The 21,044-nt window shown below is 43.1% G+C and overlaps 2 protein-coding genes across 2 annotated transcripts; both read right to left on the minus strand.

Annotated features, from left to right (window-relative positions):
* Window positions 1-340: 340 nt before the first annotated feature.
* epx (eosinophil peroxidase) lies at window positions 341-7,016 on the minus strand. The gene is made up of 17 exons (XM_062389714.1): window positions 6,999-7,016; window positions 6,831-6,912; window positions 6,656-6,746; window positions 6,407-6,582; window positions 5,702-5,834; window positions 5,470-5,599; window positions 5,181-5,387; window positions 4,544-4,910; window positions 4,309-4,469; window positions 3,975-4,233; window positions 3,730-3,900; window positions 2,283-2,520; window positions 1,986-2,197; window positions 1,751-1,915; window positions 1,099-1,182; window positions 792-888; window positions 341-504 (listed from the first exon to the last, which is right to left on the minus strand). Exons 1-17 carry the CDS (start codon window positions 7,014-7,016, stop codon window positions 447-449), a joined length of 2,649 nt encoding a protein of 882 aa, XP_062245698.1. The 3' UTR covers window positions 341-446.
* A 1,558-nt stretch (window positions 7,017-8,574) lies between these two features.
* hps5 (HPS5 biogenesis of lysosomal organelles complex 2 subunit 2) lies at window positions 8,575-20,858 on the minus strand. Its single transcript, XM_062389802.1, has 23 exons — window positions 20,673-20,858; window positions 18,612-18,741; window positions 17,591-17,701; window positions 17,404-17,468; window positions 17,081-17,273; window positions 16,158-16,288; window positions 15,758-15,976; window positions 15,605-15,676; window positions 15,379-15,467; window positions 14,966-15,144; window positions 14,042-14,200; window positions 13,389-13,548; window positions 12,858-12,975; window positions 12,437-12,583; window positions 12,195-12,263; window positions 11,543-12,087; window positions 11,211-11,331; window positions 10,976-11,125; window positions 10,768-10,887; window positions 10,330-10,443; window positions 10,135-10,241; window positions 9,621-9,912; window positions 8,575-8,953 (listed from the first exon to the last, which is right to left on the minus strand). Exons 2-23 carry the CDS (start codon window positions 18,717-18,719, stop codon window positions 8,893-8,895), a joined length of 3,330 nt encoding a protein of 1,109 aa, XP_062245786.1. The 5' UTR covers window positions 18,720-18,741; window positions 20,673-20,858; the 3' UTR covers window positions 8,575-8,892.
* Window positions 20,859-21,044: the final 186 nt, after the last annotated feature.

Below are 21,044 nucleotides of genomic sequence, written 5' to 3' on the forward strand. Positions count from 1 at the left end.
GTAAATATCTGTACTGTCATGTATTGTCACATGTTTGGATTGAAATACTTCAAAAAATGAAATTTATATTATAAGCAAGTACTTACATTTACTCAACTAGAAAAGTTAATGTTGTACTTTTACTTGAGTACATTCTTTTTCAATTTATTGAATTACTTATGCAAAAAGTACTTCCTCCACCACTGTCAGTGGACAAATAATATCTCTCGCTATATATATATATATCTCATAATAAACTGCCTGGTCAATGCAGGGATATTTTAAGATGTAAAACTTTAATTTGTTCAGTTTTAGTGAGATAAATTAACAAAACAAAATGTTTTAATGTTATAAACACGTAAATACATAAAATGATTCCACAAATAATTATTTTAACTTGCAAAAACATTGAGGACTTCACAATAACTTTAACTGGTATAGACAATAAAACTCTCACAAATGTTGGATTAACCGTTTCCTTGACAACAGGCTGCAGCGACCAACTCCTGTTTCTCAAGGAAATATCTGAAAGAAAGAGTCAACAAATACTATTTATATTTCAACTGCTGCTACATATTACTTTCAGGAACAAATTCATTTCCCCCAAAATATTAATTTAACATGCACCTGAGTACACTGACTTGAATGGTTTAGTGTTTCTGATTTGGAAAACCCACAGAGTCAAGTTTTATAATATTTAATTTCAAGAGAATAAGGTGCGCACACACTCAATGGCTGCTTCTATCAATATGATTTCTAAATATTTGTTTAAAATAGTTTAATCAGGTTCATTCATTTTTTAAGTTCCTTACCTTTGATAACAGATCATTATCATCACCAGTACGGCCACACCACCGATCACTACTATCACCGCAGTGACCAGAGAGATGGCAGAGAGTGACGAGGGCTCTGGATCATTGCACACACACACACACACACACAAACACACACACAAACACACACACAGCAATGTTCAGTATCAGACATGACAGATTCTGACATGTTGTATGTGTTGTTGTAAATTAAGATTATACTTTCCAAAACAAATGTTAAAAAAGTAAATGTACATTTATCACAAAATCTCAAACTGGTAGAAACTCAGGGAGCATCTGAACCAACCTGAGCACATGAAGGAACCTGGTTTGTTGAAACATTCAAGGTTTTGTGGACATGGAGAAATCTGTTCTTCACACTCATTGATATCTGTGTCGGTCAAAAGCAAGTCAATAAGAAACACTATTATGTCTTTCATTAAAACTATTATATCGAAACATTTTGGTATGATAAACAATGTTGTCTAAGCATATCAAGAATTTCTTTTCAAATTCAATTATTTTTTCATCCCCCGTTTTGGAACACATCCTGAATAGGATCTTCAATAGAGCATCGAAGTCAAGACTGCATGTTCATTCTTGACTTAAAAATAAAACAGAGGAGACTGTTGATTTGACTAATGCCTCCAATGCCTTGTTGTGCTTATGTGGAAAAAAAACATACACATGACAACTTAGGAAAATAATGTGATGGTACTGAAAGCTCCAGATCAGATACTAAATGGACCTAGCAAGGTGATTGTTTCCATGTGAACAATACACTTTATGTCTAAAATTCTAAGAATAATCAACATTTTTGAAGTTTTGCTGCCGATATTAAAGAATATATAATCAAGATGAACACCGGTTTTGTTACATGTCACACACACACTATGTTGCTGATTTAAAACGTGATATCTTCTGTAGGTGTGTCACCAGCCTCTGTTTAGTCTTTGTACCTTGACATGTTGGAGGGGCGGGGCTCCACTGGTTCTTGTTCGTATCACAGCTGACAGATGAAGATCCCAGCAGCTTGAAGCCCGAGTGACACTCATACAGAATCACAGAGTCACAGAGGAGGGAGTAACCAGATTGAATCCTGGGTATCGGACCACAGCCGGGATCTGGGAGAGACGTCAGTGAAAGAAATAGCCCAAGTGGAATATCACCAACAAAGTGTTTCTGTGTCATCACCTGTGTCTGATTCTCTCCAGGGGCTGAGGTCGAGGTGAGGGATGAGCGGGTGGGAACAGGCCAGCATGTCCTGGGCGCTCTCGGTGCGTGAGAACGGGTCCTTAGGGACGAGGGCGATGTGGCTGTTATCACAAATGATGCGGGACAGAGAGACGGCGTGGAGGTGTCTCCTCTGGGTGCCGGTGAACACTCCCTCCTTCTCCCACCAGAACCTCACAGGACAGAACACAGGTGGTTTTTGCTTGTGGCGTTAACTCATGTTGTTTAGATCAGTAGATGATGAGCTGTGGACTCTACCTGTCGCCATCTCTCAGGGCTCTGAACTGTCTGGACAGCAGGCAGGCCAGGAGCGGCCCGACTCGGCCTCCGGGCAGAGGGGGCTCGGAGATGGCCCCCACCCACACGTCCACGTTGTGGGGCGTCCCGTACAGGAGCTGGAGTTTCTGGGCCAGAGTGAAGTTTCCCAGGATTTCAGCCAGATCGGACGGGGAGTCGGGAACCGAGAGGCCGCAGGAGCTTCGCCACGAGCCGTACCCTGGGGAGAGGGGGTGAGACAGAGAGCGGGAGCATGAAGGTCAAGATGTGAGACACCGGGAGAACACACATCCCTTCAGTGGTCACTCTTGAGGGAAAACTCATTCAGAGGGTTAAAGTCTTTAAATACCTGGGATGACTCTCTTTCCTTTAAGCTAAATGTTCAGAGCTTGGTAAAATAACTGAGGCCTAAACTACGGTTCTACTTCAGAAACAAGTTTTTCTTTGAATGTGAAAAGGGTTCTGTCGCTGCCACGTCTTTACCTTCGTTGGACTATGGGATCTTATATGAATGCCCCTGCTCATTGCCTTAGATCAATACAGCCGGCCATGGCAGGCCTTCGTCTCATCACTAACTGCAAAGCCTGCACTCATCATTGTGACATAACTTTGCAACTAATAATGTCAGTAAAAAGTAAAAGAATAGTTTTTGAAAGACTAAAGAAAACAAATGGGGGATTTTGGCAACGCCTGAGATTTTAGGCAGTTTCAGAGATTATAGCGTGGTCTTTAAACTGATCACATGATAACTTCCTGAGAGAACTCCTGAGATTTGAGACACATTTCTGCCTCAAACGATAATTTATGACTTTAGGAATTCTGCAGTGCTCACACATTCCAACATCTGGAGCATTAAACCCCCAGATGTTGCTATGATGTGTGCGTTTCATTTAGCTTTTCAAGCTCCAGAGGCCTGTAGAGGTTATAGTAAATCTATAAAGTTTGTTTTATATATCAAATTATTTCACTGTTACTTTCACCAGCATGCTTTACAGTTTTATATCAACAGGAAATAATACAAAGAGGTCAATCAAATGGCCAATTCAGAATTTCACTCCAAATTAAACCTTCCAAACTAAGAAGAACTAAGAACTGTATGTTCACATCTCACCACCACATGAAATGTAAATCTAAAGCAGCTGCACCTCCTGCAGCAGATCTCCTCTGTGAACATACAAAATGCTCAAACCTCACAGCTGCTGACATTATTTGTGTTTCTTTCATAAAATCTATAACAATTACTGAGTTTGTTCTGTTTAAACAAATCCAGGCTCCTTGTCATTTCTGTGTGTGCCTAACTTTCAACCAAATCATCTTTATTAATACTGATTTGAGCATTACTTAATAAACCTAGTCAATCTGTTGAAACAGTCATCGGCAGACTTTCAGTATGAAGTGACTCTACTGTGCGGCAGATTACAGAAAGTACCAGGTAAGCCGTGGTCGCGGCCCCTCTGGAGGTTGAGGGCCCCAAGGTCCAGGGGCATCCCCCCCTGTGCCTGAAACAGCCTCTCAGTCAGCTCCTCCACCATCATCTGACCTGGAGTCTGCAGTTTGGCTGGAGACAGCAACAAGCCACGCAGCACAGGGTCGATACCCCCTGAAACACCGGGAGACAGAACTGCTGAGTAAACCACATGTGAGTAAAAGCACATCAAATTGAGATTTCTATACCTTCCTGCACAACCCTCCAAGAGGCGAACAGAGAGTGGTGCAGAGGCAGTGGGGGATGCTGGGAGTTTGTGGTGTATCCTGGCCCCAGCCTGTTCACCACTGGCTGCACCGTGACGTGGGCAAAACGAAACGCGGCAGCTGCAAAGACGTTGGCGATGCTGGGATCCACTTCAGGATTATAACCCTCGTAAGGAGGCATCAGTCGGGAGGTGGTGGTCTCACCCAGGACCTGTGGCAGGTAGTGCTCCCATGTGAGGATCTGGAAGAAGAACCAGGAGGCTGGTCAGAGGGCTGGAAGTGCTTATGGAGGATGGATGTGGAGCTGAGACTGTACCTGATGGATGGCTCCCATGATCTTGCGGGCCTCCTGATACAGAGTGTCGGGGCTCCACTGAGGGTTGAGCAGGTGCAGCTCTTTGACCAGCCGGTTGTGCTCTCTCAGAAAGAGCGTGTGCAGCGCGATCATTCCCAGATGCTCGTTTGCTCTTGAATCACCTGAGAGACGTGAATGATGAGCAGCATCTCCACTGAAGCCTGATGAGGACGGATGAATCTCTACATCTACTCACCAGCTTGAAAGCAGGACGTGGAGTTCTGCCGGGGCTCGGACCTGTCCGACGTCCCCGAGGTGGTGGAGTTTCGAGGACCACAGGGATCCAGGTGCGCCTGCTGTCGAGGCAGGAAGGGCATGTAGGGCAGCCCCTGGTCTGAGTGCTGGGGGTTGAGGGTCATGGAGCCCAGAGGAGAGGAGTTGTTCCTCAGAGACGAGGCCACACTGGTGGAGCTGCCGTACACCATGCTGGCATCCACAAAGGAGGTGATGGCGTTCAGCTGCTCTCTGTGGCGATGAGGGAGGACTCCGTCGCTGCAGCTGGGAGCAGATCGGAAGAAAGGCATACACTTCTGGACGCCATTACGGCGATCTGACAGAGGGATCTGGGGGGGAAAAAAGTTACGTAGTACATTGTGATCTTTCTACATTACTTGCAGTTTTTTTAATTCCTCTCTTGGACTTTTCATCTGCTTGATCACATCACTATTATTTCAGCTTCTCTTCATTGACAGTTTCTGTCCATACTAATTCATTCACATTGCTTATTAATAAAACAATAACTTTGCTTCTTCTCTTTATTTTTATTTAAACTGAACAGGGGAACAAAACCCGAAACGAGACCGCTGGAGAATCAGCTGATAGTCGGTGTGTACCTGTATGGGGAAACAGGGCGTGTCCCGGCTGCAGGTGTGTGTGCAGTCCGCTCCGGTCCTGAAAGCAGCCGTACTGGGGCTCTGAGGCGTCAGCACCACGTCGTGGTCGATCCACTGACCCCACTCCACCAGCAGGTGGGACAGGGTGGAGTCCAGAGAGATGTTGTCGTTGTGAGTGAACAGCACCTCTTGTGAAACCAGCCGCACCTGAACAACACACATGGTGAGGGGAGGGATGGAGGGACAGCAGCTGACAGAGGAGGACAGTGTGCTGCTGCAGGACTCTTACTGGAGGCAGGCTGACGTTGTGGTAGGTGTGATCTGGGTCCCAACCTCTGGGCGTCCCCCACCGGTCCTCGTACTCAGGAGGCAGCCAGCGGGAATATGGGATGTTTGCAGCGCCCCATCTGGGATGATCTCTGTACAGACATATCCTTTCCGCTCAGAACAGCACTGCTGGATTACTACATGTTTGTCGTGTGTGTGTGTGTGTGTGTGTGTGGGTGTGTGTGAGCTCTGACCTGTTGTTGCACTCTCCTGTGATGGATCTGTAGCGCTCGGACACACAGTCGCTCTGACAGCTGGGTCTCTGCAGCTCAGCGGAGCAGCCGGTCGCCTGCAGCAGATTCTCCACATCTTTGTCACTCAGCAGCTCTTCTGGAAAACACAGTAAATAACACAAGACACTAATGATACAAATGATAACTTATATAATACAAAAAATAACATTAATATCCTCGAACTTGCTATGGGTGGGTTATCAGATCATTTGCACTTGTCTTGTGTCAGAAAACCTTTTCTTCTTGTATTATAATTATTGTTAAATGATATAATAATTTGTGTATGTATTTCTATAGCACTTACCTAAGCAAGGTTTCAAAGTGCTTACACAGTACACAGGAATAAAACAACAGAAAAAGAAGAAAAAAAAACACTAAGAAATATAACATAAAAGTTATTAAACATTTGTATTATTATTATTAAAATAGTTAATAATAATACAAACAAACAACATCCATTAAAACTAAAAATCAGACATGAAAAAGCTTTCTTATAAACAACATGTTATAAAATGATTTAAAAAACAGGTAGAGTGCTGGTACGTCTCATTTCAGGCTAGATCGTGCTGAGCTTCAAAAGTCAAGCTCATCTATCTTATTGTAGGGAGGGTCTTTCACATTAGATGAGGTTTGTATTAAATGTTGTGTAGTGCTGTTGTTCAGTACCATGAGAGCTTGGCTGCACCATAGTGTGAGTGTAGACCATCTCTCTGATCAGCTCCACCGTGTTGTCCAGCAGCTCTGCAGCCCAGATCTGAGTCCTGGTTCTGGCTTCAGTGTGTTTGAACTGAGCCAGCAGGTCACTGGGTCTCACAGTGCCCTCAGACAGGGATTTCTTCCCCCTGGAAAAGATTCATTATTAGTTGCACCAGCTTTTTTTCTGAAATATATCTATGGAAGCCCGGGATGTTCTACCTTTCACTTGTGCGGGTGTAAGCAGCATCCGTCAGCTCCATCGCCCTCTGAAGAGCCTCATTCAAAAACATAGACCCCAGATACACAGTCCCTGTGCACCACGGAGGAGAACATGCACTTTTAAAAAACTCCCAGGTACCTTCCCTTTAAAGTCATAACCAAAAATAAATCCTACCTGAGGTGTTTCCAGACGCTCGGCTCAGCGAAGCATGCCCAGGGAAGGAGAGGAGGACCAGTCCAAGTAGGGAGAGGGACACCTGAAACCGGAGGACACATCTGACACGTCTCAACTTATCTGGTTCTTTAGTCCAATCAAATAATAAAAAAGAAAAGAGAAACTCACCATGAGTGCTCTATCCATTTAAAACAGTTCAGGCTGTGTAGAGAGGATTAGCTCAGTGCTGCTCTGACTGTGACTCATCTTCAGAGCCAGCAGGTGTGTGTTTGTGTGTGTGTGTGTTTGTCCGTGTGAGTTTGCGTCCCGAGCGTGGAGGTTGCCATTTATACACTGGCAGCAGGGCTAACAGGTATGTGCAGAATCCCCTTATCTGTCCTCATGGTGACAGCAGGGGAACATCAAACACTGGACTCACTGCCTCGACCTAATAACCTCTCAAATCAAATTTATTTCTGTCCTTTCAGCCACGATGAAAACCTCCTGTCATAGATGGATCATTTCAAATAAATGAAACACTTCTAACCAGGAGGACAGTCCAGGCCGTTGAGATATTGTTTGTCCGAGCAGCGTGCCACAGCTGGAGGATGAACATGGTCCTTTGTTATTTTTAAGAAGCCAAATGTAACAACGATACAGTAAAGCTCAGTTTATCTGGGATTCATGTAAAGTGTGTCTGTGGCCTCATACCAGTTTAATCTGAGACACAGACGTGCGGCTGAGGAGTGGAGGATTCTGGGAAGTGATACAGAACAAGGAATGAGATTGATAAATAAAAAGAGGCTCAGACAGGAAAGTCTGTGTTAAATCCCGACTCGTGAAGCATGTCTCCAGAATGAGCCTTTAAAACTCCGACGTGAAGCAACAGGTCGACCCTCTGCCCGCTCTCCTGCCTTTGATGCTCCAGGTGTGTGATAGCATCGAGTGAGTCATCGGTCCCATTTCATTAGGTTGGTATTAGTATTATCTCTGCTGACGCACATTACCCATCTTCTGCTCTGCGGCTGATGGTCAAGATCTGAAATGTAGAAATCTTTTGTTCTCAAAAAATGTCTCGTTGGAACCTGAAACCGTCAAATGAAATACTCTCATTAAAATGGCTCATTTCACCCGACTCCCTTTCAAAAACATATCTCCATTCAATCCTAATGGTTTCAAACCATGGGAGTTGCACAATCAAATTTTTTGCAAGTTATGCATGTAGGGAAGCAGCATCATTAGAGCTACTTATACTTTTTGTTTGTTTGTCTGTTTGCAGCCTTACACAGTTACTATAGAACAGATTTCCACCAAATTTGGTGGACGGATGAAAAATCTGCCAAGAAATAGAAATACATCACATGTTGGTGCAGATCTGGATAGTCACCAAAAAAATCACTTTTATACTTTTTTACCAAATCACTTTTTTTTTGACTCAACCAATCAATGCCGGTTAGGAGATCTGTGAGTGTGTGAGATCTGTGAGTGTTTACAGAACCAAATCACTGGATTTCACTGTGGTTCCATGAAGGGGCCGGATTACTTCAGCCTCTGTATTGTAAGAAAAGCAGCTGCGAACGTAGAGGGGATAGATAATTTGGATTCAGGAAGACATCAACAGTTTAAAATGGATTTGGTGCAGAATTCCAGAGGACTGTTGGGTTTTGGTGGAGGTGTGAGCTCCACTGTGCTATTTAACTTCTACACTTTAGAGACACCAACAATTGACTGGACTGCGTAACAATAAAAAACAAAAAATGACATGTTTCATTCAGACACTTTTATTCACATTAAATTACTTGGTTAGAACATTTTATTATTTACAATTCTTTTTGTCTTTCCTGAACATGCTTATTAATCTGAAGCATTAAAGAAACAGTGATTGGATTTCTTACAAACTCATCATGATAAAGACGCTAAAAAGATCGTCCTGCTTTTGGCTGCGAGTGTCTTCAGTTAAATTAAGTTAGAACAAAATGGCAAATATCACAGTGCATTCATTAAGCAGCAGTTAGTGGGAAGACTTTGATACAGTGTTAGTTTCATTGGTTTAGTGAAGTCGCTGTCCACACAGGATCTAGAGTCAGGCATGCTGAGACCACAGGAAGCGATCGCAGCGCTCCAGCATCGTCTGGATCATCGCCCTGAAATGAAAGTCACAAGAAACTGAGCGTTACGATCAGCAAGACAAAGTTTATTCAGAAATAGCAGTCGTCTCAGGGACTCTTGTGTTTTTCCTTTCACATTGCACGGGCTTTTTCGACATTATTTTGATTTCTCAGAGAATAATTCATGGATCTTGAAAAAAAAAAAAAAATCTGGTTAAGGGGACTGATATTTATGAGTGTCAGCAATATGGTGCAGACCCAAATAATAAAAAAATAGATCTTGTGAATATAAATGTGGTTTCATAGGAGCCTGTTGGGCCTTGGCGGAGGTGACATGTTAGTTGTTTTACTCCAAGCACAGAGTTGATCATCATCAACGTTTTCCTTTAAAATTAATGATCAATTATGTTGTTTTGTGTAATAAATTGGGGGAAAGTCCACTTCTGCTGCTTCTTTACCCTCTCCTGACACATCCATTTCATTGAAGTCATCTTGTTTGATGCTGTTTTGTATTAATTGTCATTACTAGGCTTGGAAAGTTAAAAATCTATGTCAGAAAATCCAGAGAACAATCACTTATGCCTAATGAAGGTTTACGAATTTATGTTTGGTTTATTCAAATTTTGTATGTCTGCTTTTTACATAAACGCCTGAAAGAAACTATCTCGATCTGCGACATGTTCTTTCATGTGCCCTGACCCACCTCTGCCTCTTCTCGGTGACCCTCAGCAGCTCACAGACCAGTTTGGATTGAGGGGACAGGACCAGCTGCACGCCACACTCCTCCAGGACATTCAGAGCTCGGTCAGGGCCGGCTTTCCGAGCCAGCATCAGGGTCAGGTTCTCCAGGCTGGTCTTTCCTCCGCAGTCTGCCGAGCCGTTGGACCAGCTGTTCCCGTTCACACCTGGGACCTGCTCGGAGTCTGTCTCACCTCTGCACTGCTGAGACAACCGGATCAAGAGCTTCCACTCGTCCAATGTCTGAGGCCCAACACCTTGAAAATAACAGGAGCCAGTTCAGAGATCAGTCTGCTGAAATGTTTTGTTTCCTTAGTTTTAGTCCAAACTTTCTTCTGCACTTAGAAAGGGTTTAAACAAGGAGTGTTAAACTTAGATGATGGCTCTTAACAGGCACCGATTTTTCCTTTCGGCCGATTAGAGATGAAAAATCTCCTTTAAGGCTGAAGGAGGGAAAGGTTTTTGAAAAACAGTTTTACCCTCAGGTTCCTCCAGCAGGCTGATGTCATCCAGCTGACAGATTGTGGAGAAGGCTTCTGCGCGACGCTGCAGCTCACAGCAGAGGCAGAGGTAGCCCGTCCAGTACCTGTACATGGGAATATTATACAAAATGTTGAATATAACACTGTAAGAAAATTGTCTACTTCTTTATATGTTAAGTAACTCCGAAGTACCCATGACTGCGGCATGTCTCTGCCATCTTCTGCTTGGAGGACAGGTCTGCAGGAAGACGAATCAACAGGGACAGGAGGCGTCCGTAACCCCAGCTGAAACAATGTGAATGCCACCTGCGACAGAGGTCATGTGATTCACAGTTAGGGTGATTCTCTACTTCCACTTCAGAATTATTGGGTTGTGAATAAATAGAATCCAGAAGTGAAACATGAAACCCACGAAAGCAGATAAGTTCAGATCCGTTCAGATTTATAGATATTTATAATGCTTATTAAATTGGATATCTGGTTTTAGAATTGTGAAGTGAACTTTCCAGGCCTTTGAGTAAAATGTGTAAAATATAATTAATTTAATTTTGACAAAATCAGTTAAAAATGATACTTAAAGAAACAGGGATATTATTTTGCATTAGTTTTCAAACAATAACCGAACCAGACCTGGGCTGTCCATCAGGAGTTTGGGTATCACAGCGTTGAGGTGCATCATGGGTAAGTGCAAGTTCAAGCCAATCCTGCCTCAGTGATTCTGGTTCAAGAAGGGACTGCAAAAATGACAACCTAAAGAAAGAATTGAAAGTACAAGATTCAGCAATTGAATTCAATGTCTTTGTTTTTGTTTGATAGGAAATGTGATTCAAAGATCTACCTGTGCTCCTCAGTTCGGGATTGGACCAGATTATCCAGATAGGCCAGGAAGTGGCTTTGCTGAGCCAATGCCATTACGTCAGCAGGAGTTATTGTAGGGTAGAACTGAGAAAATGATCGTACAGCCGACTCCCCGTGCTTCTCATATAACCTGGAGAATAAAAGAGTAAACTGATTCCACTTGGTCCATCGTGATTTAAAGACTATGTGTCAATGAGAAAAGTGCAGGTACTGACCTGTGCAGGTGAGCGAGGAGAACCGGTGCGCTCCAGGGCTGCAGCTCTCTCAGACTGCGCAGTGACCGCAGTAGATCCCCTCTCTGAATAACCTCCACCACCTTACAAGACCTAGTGAGATCTAGGGAGGAAGACCAAAAGTTAATTTTCAAAATCACTAAAGATTAACAATACCAAGGCCGGGTGTATTATTAGATCCTAGCTGCAAAGGAATGCAGCTAGGATCCAGTTTTTACTGCGCTCTAAAGCTAAAATGAGCAAAACCTGTATCAGTATAAAATCAGGAAAAGAGATCAGGGTATGATCAAGTGATGTAAGGAGAAAATTCTGACCTAACATGGCCTCAGTGAAGGAGCTCTGCACCTCCGGCCGCTCCTGGTAACATAACAGACACATTCTTCTGATGCGCTCTTGATCCAGTAGAAAGAAGTAACTGCGCAGGAACGCAGTGCATCCCGGTGCTCGCTCAATCTCCTGATTTCTAAAGCAGCTCAGCTCTGTGTATAACGTGGCCAGCTGAGTGAGATTATCCAGGAGATCAGGCGGCACAGGTTTGGGGGACACCACTCGCACAGGCTCTGAGAGGTGAGGAACCTCAGACACTTTCTCAGTGGAAGCACACTGGTACTCCCGCTCTCTGACCTCAGGTGACTCCTCATTCTTTTCCTCTGTGCCACAATCTGGTGCTTCTCCTGAAGAGCAGCACGAATTCAGATAATCCCTCTCCTGTCCTGCTCCATCCGGGTTTGAGCCACTGACAGCAGACGACCCGAGTTCTGCAGGTCCGAGTATTCGCTCCAGCACCGGCAGCCACTCCAGCAGCGTTTCACCCAGGCAGACTGGATCGAGCAGCACCAAGGGATCTTGGATCTGGGAGCTGATGTTTGGAAAATATTTGTAAAATTTGAAAACCATGGTGCAGGTGAAAAAATGGTAGTGAAATCCTGCAGTGGGAATTATAACATAATGTTGTGCAGTACTCACATAGTTCGCTCTGTTGCTGATCGAAGTTCCTGCATGTCTGTCTCTGTATTAGGCATTTCATCATAAAGTCTGAGAGGACAAATGAAACTCAAAATATAACTCTTATCTATTTACGACAAATGTAAAGGGAAAGATGTACAAATCTGCTTTAAAGTCAGAAAGATAATTTTTTTATAGAGGCCTAATTCCTCTCTTTTTTTATGAATATAGCAACAACTGAATCATCAGTTCTCTGTACTCACTCATTTTCCATTTCTTCTGAGTATAGAGTAGCGGTGGAGGACACATCCGACTGTCCGCCCTCTCTGAACTCAGGTCGCTGCCAGAGCTCAGAGTTCATCTGGAGGGTGTTGATCTTCTCTGTCGTCTTCTTAACAAAACTAGAAACACTGCGGGAAAGAAAATTCAAGATAAACAGAGCTACGAAGCATGAACCTCTTCATAGTGATGTCAAATGAAACATGTGACTACACAGATGAACAATGCAAGTTTAAAAAACAAAAGACGTGGGCGTTCAATGGAAAGAGGAAGTGAGCCGTCTGTAGTCACAGCTGAACTCGTATGATCGGATGTTGTTGGAGTTTCAATCCTAACAAGTACAACAACAAATAGATTTTTCTGTTTAAAGCCCTGTAAAGCATGCATGTTTCCCGGGATGTTCACCTGTCTTTGACGGCCTGCAGTGCAATGCGAGGTGGTTTAGGGCGGAATGAAAGGGGAAGATGGAACTGCATGCCTTGGTCAGATCGCTCAGCCTCCGGCCGCTCGCCGCTCTGTGGATCTGAATATAGACAGGCGCAAGAGCCAGAGGAAAAACACAGATGGATGGAGTACTGGAGTGGAATGATGAAAGGGAGAGTGGGGAATGCAGAAGTGGATGGTGTAAAGACGCCAGACTCGACTGGCAAGAGAATGTAAACCAAATACTTCACGATGCAAAAAATGCAAAACCAAAATGTGATAAATATGACACAGACAGGAAACTCAGAATTACTAATCGGGCAGAGTAAAGAACATATTCAGTTATCAGAGATCACTCAGCTCTTACAGAAAACTAGATTATTGAATATATGATTTCATGTGTGGTTCATATCAAATGAAAAACATAGATTTATGTTCTGTTTGTGTTAGGAGAGCAGGGATTTTTACGTGATCAGCTTGTTTTAACGTTAGAGAGCAACATCTGCCTCTCACCTTGATCCACTTGATCGTCTTCCTGGACAAAGCTGAACTCTTTGAGTCTCTCCTCCTCCGACATGGACTGATTGATGAGTGAGCTTGTCTCCTCGTCTGACTGACTTCCTCTGCGGCTAATCACACGATAGATTCCACAGTCGAGAACGTTGAAGCTCTCCTGGATAGTGATGTGTCTCATATTAGTACATTCACCATTACATGTGTATTCAGATTAGCAAAAGCAGCATTCTTTAGTAAAAATACCCCCACAGGAATGAAAATGTATGTGATGGATATGCTTGATCACATGAGCCCTGTGCTTGTGCGTCAACCAGACAGGAAATAACTTTGTTGTTGAGCTATTGTGCACATCATGCAGCTCTCTGAACCTCATGATGAGTCATGAGTCATGTCAAGTCATGGTGGAGATATTTAACTGCCTAATGTTGACTGACTTTAGACATGTGAGATTAATTCCAGTACTGGAGGCTGTTTAATGGGATTCCATGGAGATGCTTGTCCTTCATTAACAGGATGCTTTCCATAGCAAAAAAGATTCACTGGGTTCAATGTAACTGACGGGGAAGTGTGTTGCTGATTATTTACAGCGATGGTGCTTGTGAGACAAACAGCTTATACTGCACATAGACATAAGTTACAGTTAAACTCACATGTGAGGAGATGCTGCTTCTGCGGCTGCTGGAGGCGGAGTCCAGAGGCTCCAGCTTCGTGATGACTTCCTCCAGCTGGCCACTGAGCTCCAGGTGAGTGGTGGCATTGAGCTGCGACCTGAGATGTTCAAGGCGATCGATGGGAATAGATTTCCTGGCCTGAATCAAGAGTTAGGACTTTACTTTATGAATCCAGCCAACACTGAAGATCAACACAAGTGATCAAGACACACATACACATTTACTCTGATTAAAAGAAATGGGGTTAGGTGCTGCTTTCTGCCTTTGCCTAGAGGGTTCAATTCTGAGTCCTGTCTGTTTGTTTGTTACCATTACTACGTAAAAACTACTGAACGTATTTCCATGAAACTTGGTGGGGGGATGGGAGAAGAAATAACTCATGAAATGAGAACCCAAGGATTTTTTTTTTCACTACCATTTACATTATGAGAGAAGGCATTTTTTGATATTTTCACACATTTCCAAGGGAATTGTGAATAGATGTATCAAAATGTATCTAAATAAAAATTCCTATCTTGTCATGCTAGTTTTCAAAATGTTTTTGTCAAAAACATGTTAACGTTTTCTCACACATGTCTATTAACATCTGCATAAACCCCGACTTAATGAGGTTTACTATACATTTTGAAACTTTAAATACAAGTCAGGTTGAAGTCAGGTTAATTGTGCAGGGTAGAGAAAATGTAAATGTTAACCATGGAGATTATACCTTGCTACCGATGTTTCAAAAGTGTTTGGCCACTAACGGTGAGAACCTTCAGGTGAATAGCTATGATCTTTTTAGTCTTAGTAAACAGAAAGTCAACAACTCAAAAGAAAATCTTAGCTGAGAGAAGACTGGAATCTAGGAACCACTGTTCACAGAGACGAGGTCAGGTAGCATGACAGTAGTAGCCATCTTACCTTGCTGGTAGTAATTGCGTGCGGAAACATACAGCACACGGCAGCAGCAAGTGGCCAGGACTCCCTCCGCAGCAGACGCTCGACACAGCGCTCTGCAGACAACAGGGAGAGGTGGGACAGACGCCCGCTGCCATGGAGACAGAAGAGCTCGCTGCGGTAGACTGCCACCTCACTCAGGTCTACAGAACCAGAAAACAGGTTTGAATCAGTTTCACGTAAAGAAAACATAGGAACAGAAAGAAATGAGTGTATAGCATTGCTAGATCATACGAATAACAATTACGATCATATGATCACAACGATGCAGCAAAAACAATAACATTTTGAGCATTTGAGTGTGAGTTTTTGAGCAAAATGGTTTGACTGTTCAGTCTTTACGGTTAACATTTTAGGAGACAAAGCAGGAAATGTACCTTTGACTTCAGTCCACAGAAGCACTTGTCCATTGTGAGGGGTGAAGATATAAATAGCGGTATCGGTCCAGGTCAGTAGATTTTGATCTCTAAACAAGTAGAAGAAGTAACAGGTAAGTTTTACCTGATGTTTGTCTGATGTGATTTACTGTAGATATGATACAAAAGGGATTGATAAGTCTTAGAAGGAAGGTGATAAAATATAAAAAAGGATCTGATATTTTACCCCAAATAAAGCAGCTTAGGAAAAGCAATTGACTGGGGGCTCTTCTGCACTGGGCTGTAATGTGGCTCATTTCTGCAGAATACAAGTTGAAGAAGACAAGTAAGAAGTTTGCTATTTTACAGACAACAACATAAAAGCAGGAAGAATCAGTACCTGTAAGTGATGAGAGGTAGAGGGGGGCAGGCCAGTGGCTGCTTGAACTGGTGTGTGCTCAGAACCTCGCCATGAAAACTGGCCTCCCAAATTCGCGAGCCTGGCCGGGCGCAGTAGAGCAGGGGTGGCTGACCAACTAATAGTCCCTTATTCTGGGGGAAAAAGCAAGCTCCATACTCCCCATCACGCTCCTTGTTTCCCACACGCCAGAACTTCTCCCTGACGATAGGATTTAAAAAAATGAAGATGTCACTTTCATTCGACTACTTTGCCTGCTCATCATGCAGATTCCGTAACTTACATGATCAGAGAATTAGCTTAGATTTAAATAAAAAATGAAGATGTCACTCTCTATAAAGTATCCAAGTCACATTAGAGATGCAAACATAATGTTTCCCACCTCTCTGTGTCGCAGAGGTAGCAGCGGCTGAGCGAAGACACAAGCAGGCGGCCATCTTGGTACCCAAGCTGAACCACTCTGGAGTCGACCGTGGTGACGGTCTGAACAGGGAAGATAACAAATGCTGACCCCTGGACACAGAGAAAAGCAATCACATAAGTCTTTGATAGGAAAATCTATACATTTTAATTATAGAGTAATGGGGCACATCTAGCAGGAGGGACAATGTTTCACTTCCTGGACCAAAGAAATGTGGAAAACAAAAATATAAGCCAAGGTACAATTCCGGTAGGATTTAAATAAAAAAATAGTCCTTCAGCCAGACTTTACTAGTGTTGCCAGTACACAACCTAGTAGGTTAACCTGCTTTTGACTATTATTGCAACAGCACATACTTACTACATACATGCCATTTCATTAAATGAGGTGTATTTCAGTTTTTTATGACAAGTAACATAGAAAATGCAAATGTCCAGCACAGGGGTGTCCTAAGGTCTGAGACTACTTTGCTGAATGTGACAAGCAAGGTTACTGAGTGAGCAGCTAATCAGACAGGACTAAATGGTACAGATATTTGACCGTCCAAAGGTTTCTTGTTGCCAGTCAAATGTCTTTTCCATTGTCTCTCTCTTCCTCTCAGAGTACTTACAGTGTCACAACTTCACTTTGATGAACAAGCCAAGTAAGAATCAATAATCTCTACTTTTAGGTCCTTAAAAGTGCTTTGTGGCCTCTCTGATTGCTGAGTGAAAGTAAGATGAGGCCAGGACTTCATTTATATCGGTCACCTGGTTTTAAATTAAGGCCTGGTGACTTAATTTTTTTTTGGAACCAAACCGAACCAGAATCCTTTCAAAATTTGCTCTCGATACATTAGCATTGAGAAAACAAGACAACTTTAACCGTGAATCAGAATCCAATACCTTTCCCAGCTTTGAGGATCCTGCACGCAGAAAGGACACCTTGCCTCCCGAGTCCCCGACAAAAACTCTGAGTGCGCCCGTGTCCCAGCAGAGTGCAGTGATGGCCTGACCTCTGTGCTCCCAGGACACGCAGACTCTCTCTGGTCGACCTCGCCGCTCCAGCTGCAGCTCCCACACCACCACCAGACCCTGACTGGACCAGAGACATTTCACAACAAACACATTAAGAACCATACAGGCAGCACGACTAACACAGAGATAGGTGTCATATAAGCAAAGAAGGGGAAGATGACAACGAGGGAAATTGTTCGACAGACTCTAACCTTGTCGCAACGGCAATGAAATCTTCATCGTGCGGGCAACACGCCACCTGACAGATGGATCCCTCCTGAAAAGAGCACACTCTTATAAAATTGACTGCATTCCCTGTAAAGTGCAGCTTTATTAGTTTAACAGCAGAACAACAGTCAGCTCTGTATCTACACAATAGGAACTCAGGTCACATATTACCTTGTGAGAGAGGATGATCCTTTGTTTCCAACCCTCCTTCTGAATCAGGTGCAACCCTCCTGCTGATGTTCCCAATGCCAGCCACTTCCTCGACACAGCCAGGCAGGTACACTGCAACACAACAGAGTCACATCTAGTGACTTCATCTGGACATATGTTGTTCGATAAACATACACTGGACAGTGTTTTAGGTTTTAATCATGAACTGTAAATACATTTTATAAAAGTCTCCGCTTCCTTCCACTATCCAGAATTAAAGCCAAAATATCCTGGATGGGAAAGCAGCCATCTTGCAAATTCAGAGCCTGACTTGGCGCAGCAGTGATGGGGGGATGGCGTTGTGTTATTGGGGTCCCATCGATAGATGCAATCACCCCATTTCTATATCATTAATTGACATATTAAACCCAAACTTACTCGAAAAAGTTACTCTTGAACAAACATCAGAGAGATATTTACTACCTAAAAAGAAAGAGACCCATCTTTAGGAAAAAGGTTTTTGATGTGACCTTTTTATTTTGGTCCATGCCCAATCACCTAACATGGAGGAGGCAGGGTTTGTGACATATACTGCAGCCAGCAACTAGGGGGCGATCGGGACGTTTTGGCTTCACGTTTGGGAGCTGTGATGTCGTTCAGATCTTTACTTACAGTCTATGGTTTTTATTGAATCGACTTATCTCTGCCTTTACACTGTTGGGTTTCTCTATTATTTTATGATTTGGCGCTTAAAATGGAACTGAATTGAATCCATTTTATTTGAGATTATTCAGTTTTTGCCATGGATTTTGTGAAGCACTAATGTATTATTATCATTATTATTTACAGCCCAATTTTAGCTTGTGGTTGGATTTGAATATCTGTTTGCCAAGCACATGGTACATGTCCAATAATCTAACTATGGTAAATTAAGTAATTTCTCACTCTCCACTACAATAATGGCACTAAATAGGAAGCTAATAAATCATCTCTGTGTGATTTTATTAAAAGACTGATTCAGAGGCATGATGGTGAAACCTACCTTGAGCCTGCCGGAGTCCAAACGTAGCGCAGACAGAAGTGGATCGAGACAGTCAAACTCTGCCAGCAAATGACCGTAGTTCTCTGGTACGACTGGTATCAGAGACATCTTCACTGGTGATCCTCCACAACTGAGAGAGAATGAGACGGTCAGGAGAGAAGAAAGAAAAGTGTGTGACTTCAAGAGTGACTAGCCTGCATACCACAGCTCTCAGCCATGTGGCATCACATGACTTTCAGTAAACTGACCAGTCATGACTCCACTTAAACTGTTTACAGCCTCCTCAACACATTTTAATTCATTTATAACTTGAGGGTGTTAAAGCATTTAGAAAAGTTTATCGATGTTTCTAGTTATTATCAACATGAGCAACATTGTCGCTAAAATTATTCTTTAATTCACAAGATTCTGATTTAGACAAAAGATAATGATAAAAAAAAATATCATCTTTAAGGCAACTAGCCCTGGTGCTGTCATTTGTTACTTTCACTGTTTTGGCAGGACCAAAGAACAACACTGAGCACTAAATATAACGCAACACACTGCAGTTTAACGTTGTGTTATGGTTTTACATGCACAACGAAGCAGAAGCAAAACTACAGATGCAGATCAACCATATACTGATTACTGATTGGTTATGATTGCCCGAAAAACTACCAAAACATAATGTGGGTAGATAATTGTTTCTCAGCAATAATGTTGTTGACACAAGAAGCTCAGAAGAAGGTGAGAAGAAACAATCAAGTCTGACCTCTGACCTTCTATTTGTTATCACTCCGCTGTAACAACAACACACTTCAGATTACTTTACATGGACAAAGTGGAGGTCTTAATGTAGAAAATGTTTCTTAGTTACACAACTCCATGGAGTATTTTAACTTGTGTTTACAACTAACAATGACTTATCAGCGATCAAATTAAATTAAATATATAATTCGAAAATGTATTTCTTTGTAATAAGGGTTTGATGATGACATTTTAGGAATATTTACTCATTTAAAAGAATATATTGATTAAAACCAATGCTTTACTCCCTGGTACCGTTATTGGCCCCAATAATCCAGTGGTTGGGCTCTTTTGTTTTGATGTAATTTGTCAGAAAATGGGAGAAAAGAGTGAAACATGCCAATAATAAATTACCACTGATCAAGGTGGTAATAATATACTCAGATGTATTTTGTCTGGCCAACGATGCCAAATGATCAGAATGCAAACTTTACTTTACTTTAACATTACAAGTGTGCGTCAAAGGAAAGCATCGAAACCCCATATTTGTTGAGCTAGACACAGCAAACAGGCATCTACCCTCCATAAACAGCTGCCATCTTTCTTTAAATATTACAAAAACATCAGATTTGTAGATCGACTAATCGTTGCAGCGATGGTAAATAACATGTTGTTGCTTGAGGTGATTTAAACAACGTGTATCTTGTTGTTTTAAAAACTGATAGTTAATCAGTTAATCAAGTAAGCTTGTTGACTGAATGTAAAATGTTGATTTGTTAAGAGACAGGAGCAGAAACGTCTCATCTGACGCGAGTGGCGGAATGAACTGGAAATACCCCAGTATCCCAGATGTTCAGCCTGCACGAGCACAGCGGCGGAGCGGAATGACTCTGATGACACCAGGGCACCGTTACCAGACATCGCAAATAACCACAGCTGTACATGAATCAGTCGTTCTCATGAATCTCCGTGTCCACCCTGTACACTGTTAGATAGCTGGAAACCTCATTTACACTTCGGCTGAGCTAGCATGAAAGTTACTGCTCGTGTCGCCGCCCGCAGCAGCACCGCGGGGCTGCGGCAGCGGGATGGACCGACTCCCTGCATCACGAGACCAGTCTGCTGACACTGATGCTAACGTTTCTGTCTAAACTGCCGGGGTTAGCCGAGGCTTGAAGGAAACGACTGAATTGGCTCCACACTGCTGAAGGACACATGTGTGAAGGTAAAGACATGTCCAGCACTCCGCTTTAACGCCTTCTCGCTCCAGTGGTGGTGATATTAACGGTGACACTTTAGCAACAAGCATGCTAGCTCCGACAGATATGAACTCACCTGGTGGTTGCTCGTGACAGTCCGGTTTGTGTATCTCAAATAAACCAGCAACACATCGCCGTGTCCCAACCCGGGTTGAGGTTAGTTCGGGTGGGAGTCAGCGGTGGGTGTCGCCGGTCTGTGGCGGCAGAGAGTCGAGCTGTCACGGCTCCTCTCTCCGCTGCTGTGGGGACACCTCCTCACTTCCTGGAGGCGAAAGCACACGAACTCTGCTCCTACACTCGTTTTACCATCGGACCCATTCCATCACTTGTTAGACTTTTTATTGCATATTTTAAAGCTTATTATAAACTTAGTGATTCCGTTTGGTGAATGCATTTCCCATCCATAAATGCAAAACAATACCTTTCACAGAATTTCTTTGTGAATTCA

This window comes from Platichthys flesus, chromosome 6 (assembly GCF_949316205.1).
Source record: "Platichthys flesus chromosome 6, fPlaFle2.1, whole genome shotgun sequence".
Taxonomy (NCBI): Eukaryota; Metazoa; Chordata; class Actinopteri; order Pleuronectiformes; family Pleuronectidae; genus Platichthys; species Platichthys flesus.

Coding starts and splice junctions, on each gene's coding strand:
- epx (XM_062389714.1), bottom strand. Junction 4,470..4,543: donor CACGTCCTGCTTTCAAGCTG/GTGAGTAGATGT, acceptor CACGTCTCTCAG/GTGATTCAAGAGCAAACGAG. Junction 505..791: donor ATAATGATCTGTTATCAAAG/GTAAGGAACTTA, acceptor TCTTTCTTTCAG/ATATTTCCTTGAGAAACAGG.
- hps5 (XM_062389802.1), bottom strand. CDS start 18,719: ATGTCTCTGATACCAGTCGTACCAGAGAACTACGGTCATTTGCTGGCA. Junction 15,145..15,378: donor TCTGTGGACTGAAGTCAAAG/GTACATTTCCTG, acceptor CTGGTTCTGTAG/ACCTGAGTGAGGTGGCAGTC. Junction 8,954..9,620: donor GTCACCGAGAAGAGGCAGAG/GTGGGTCAGGGC, acceptor CTTTCATTTCAG/GGCGATGATCCAGACGATGC.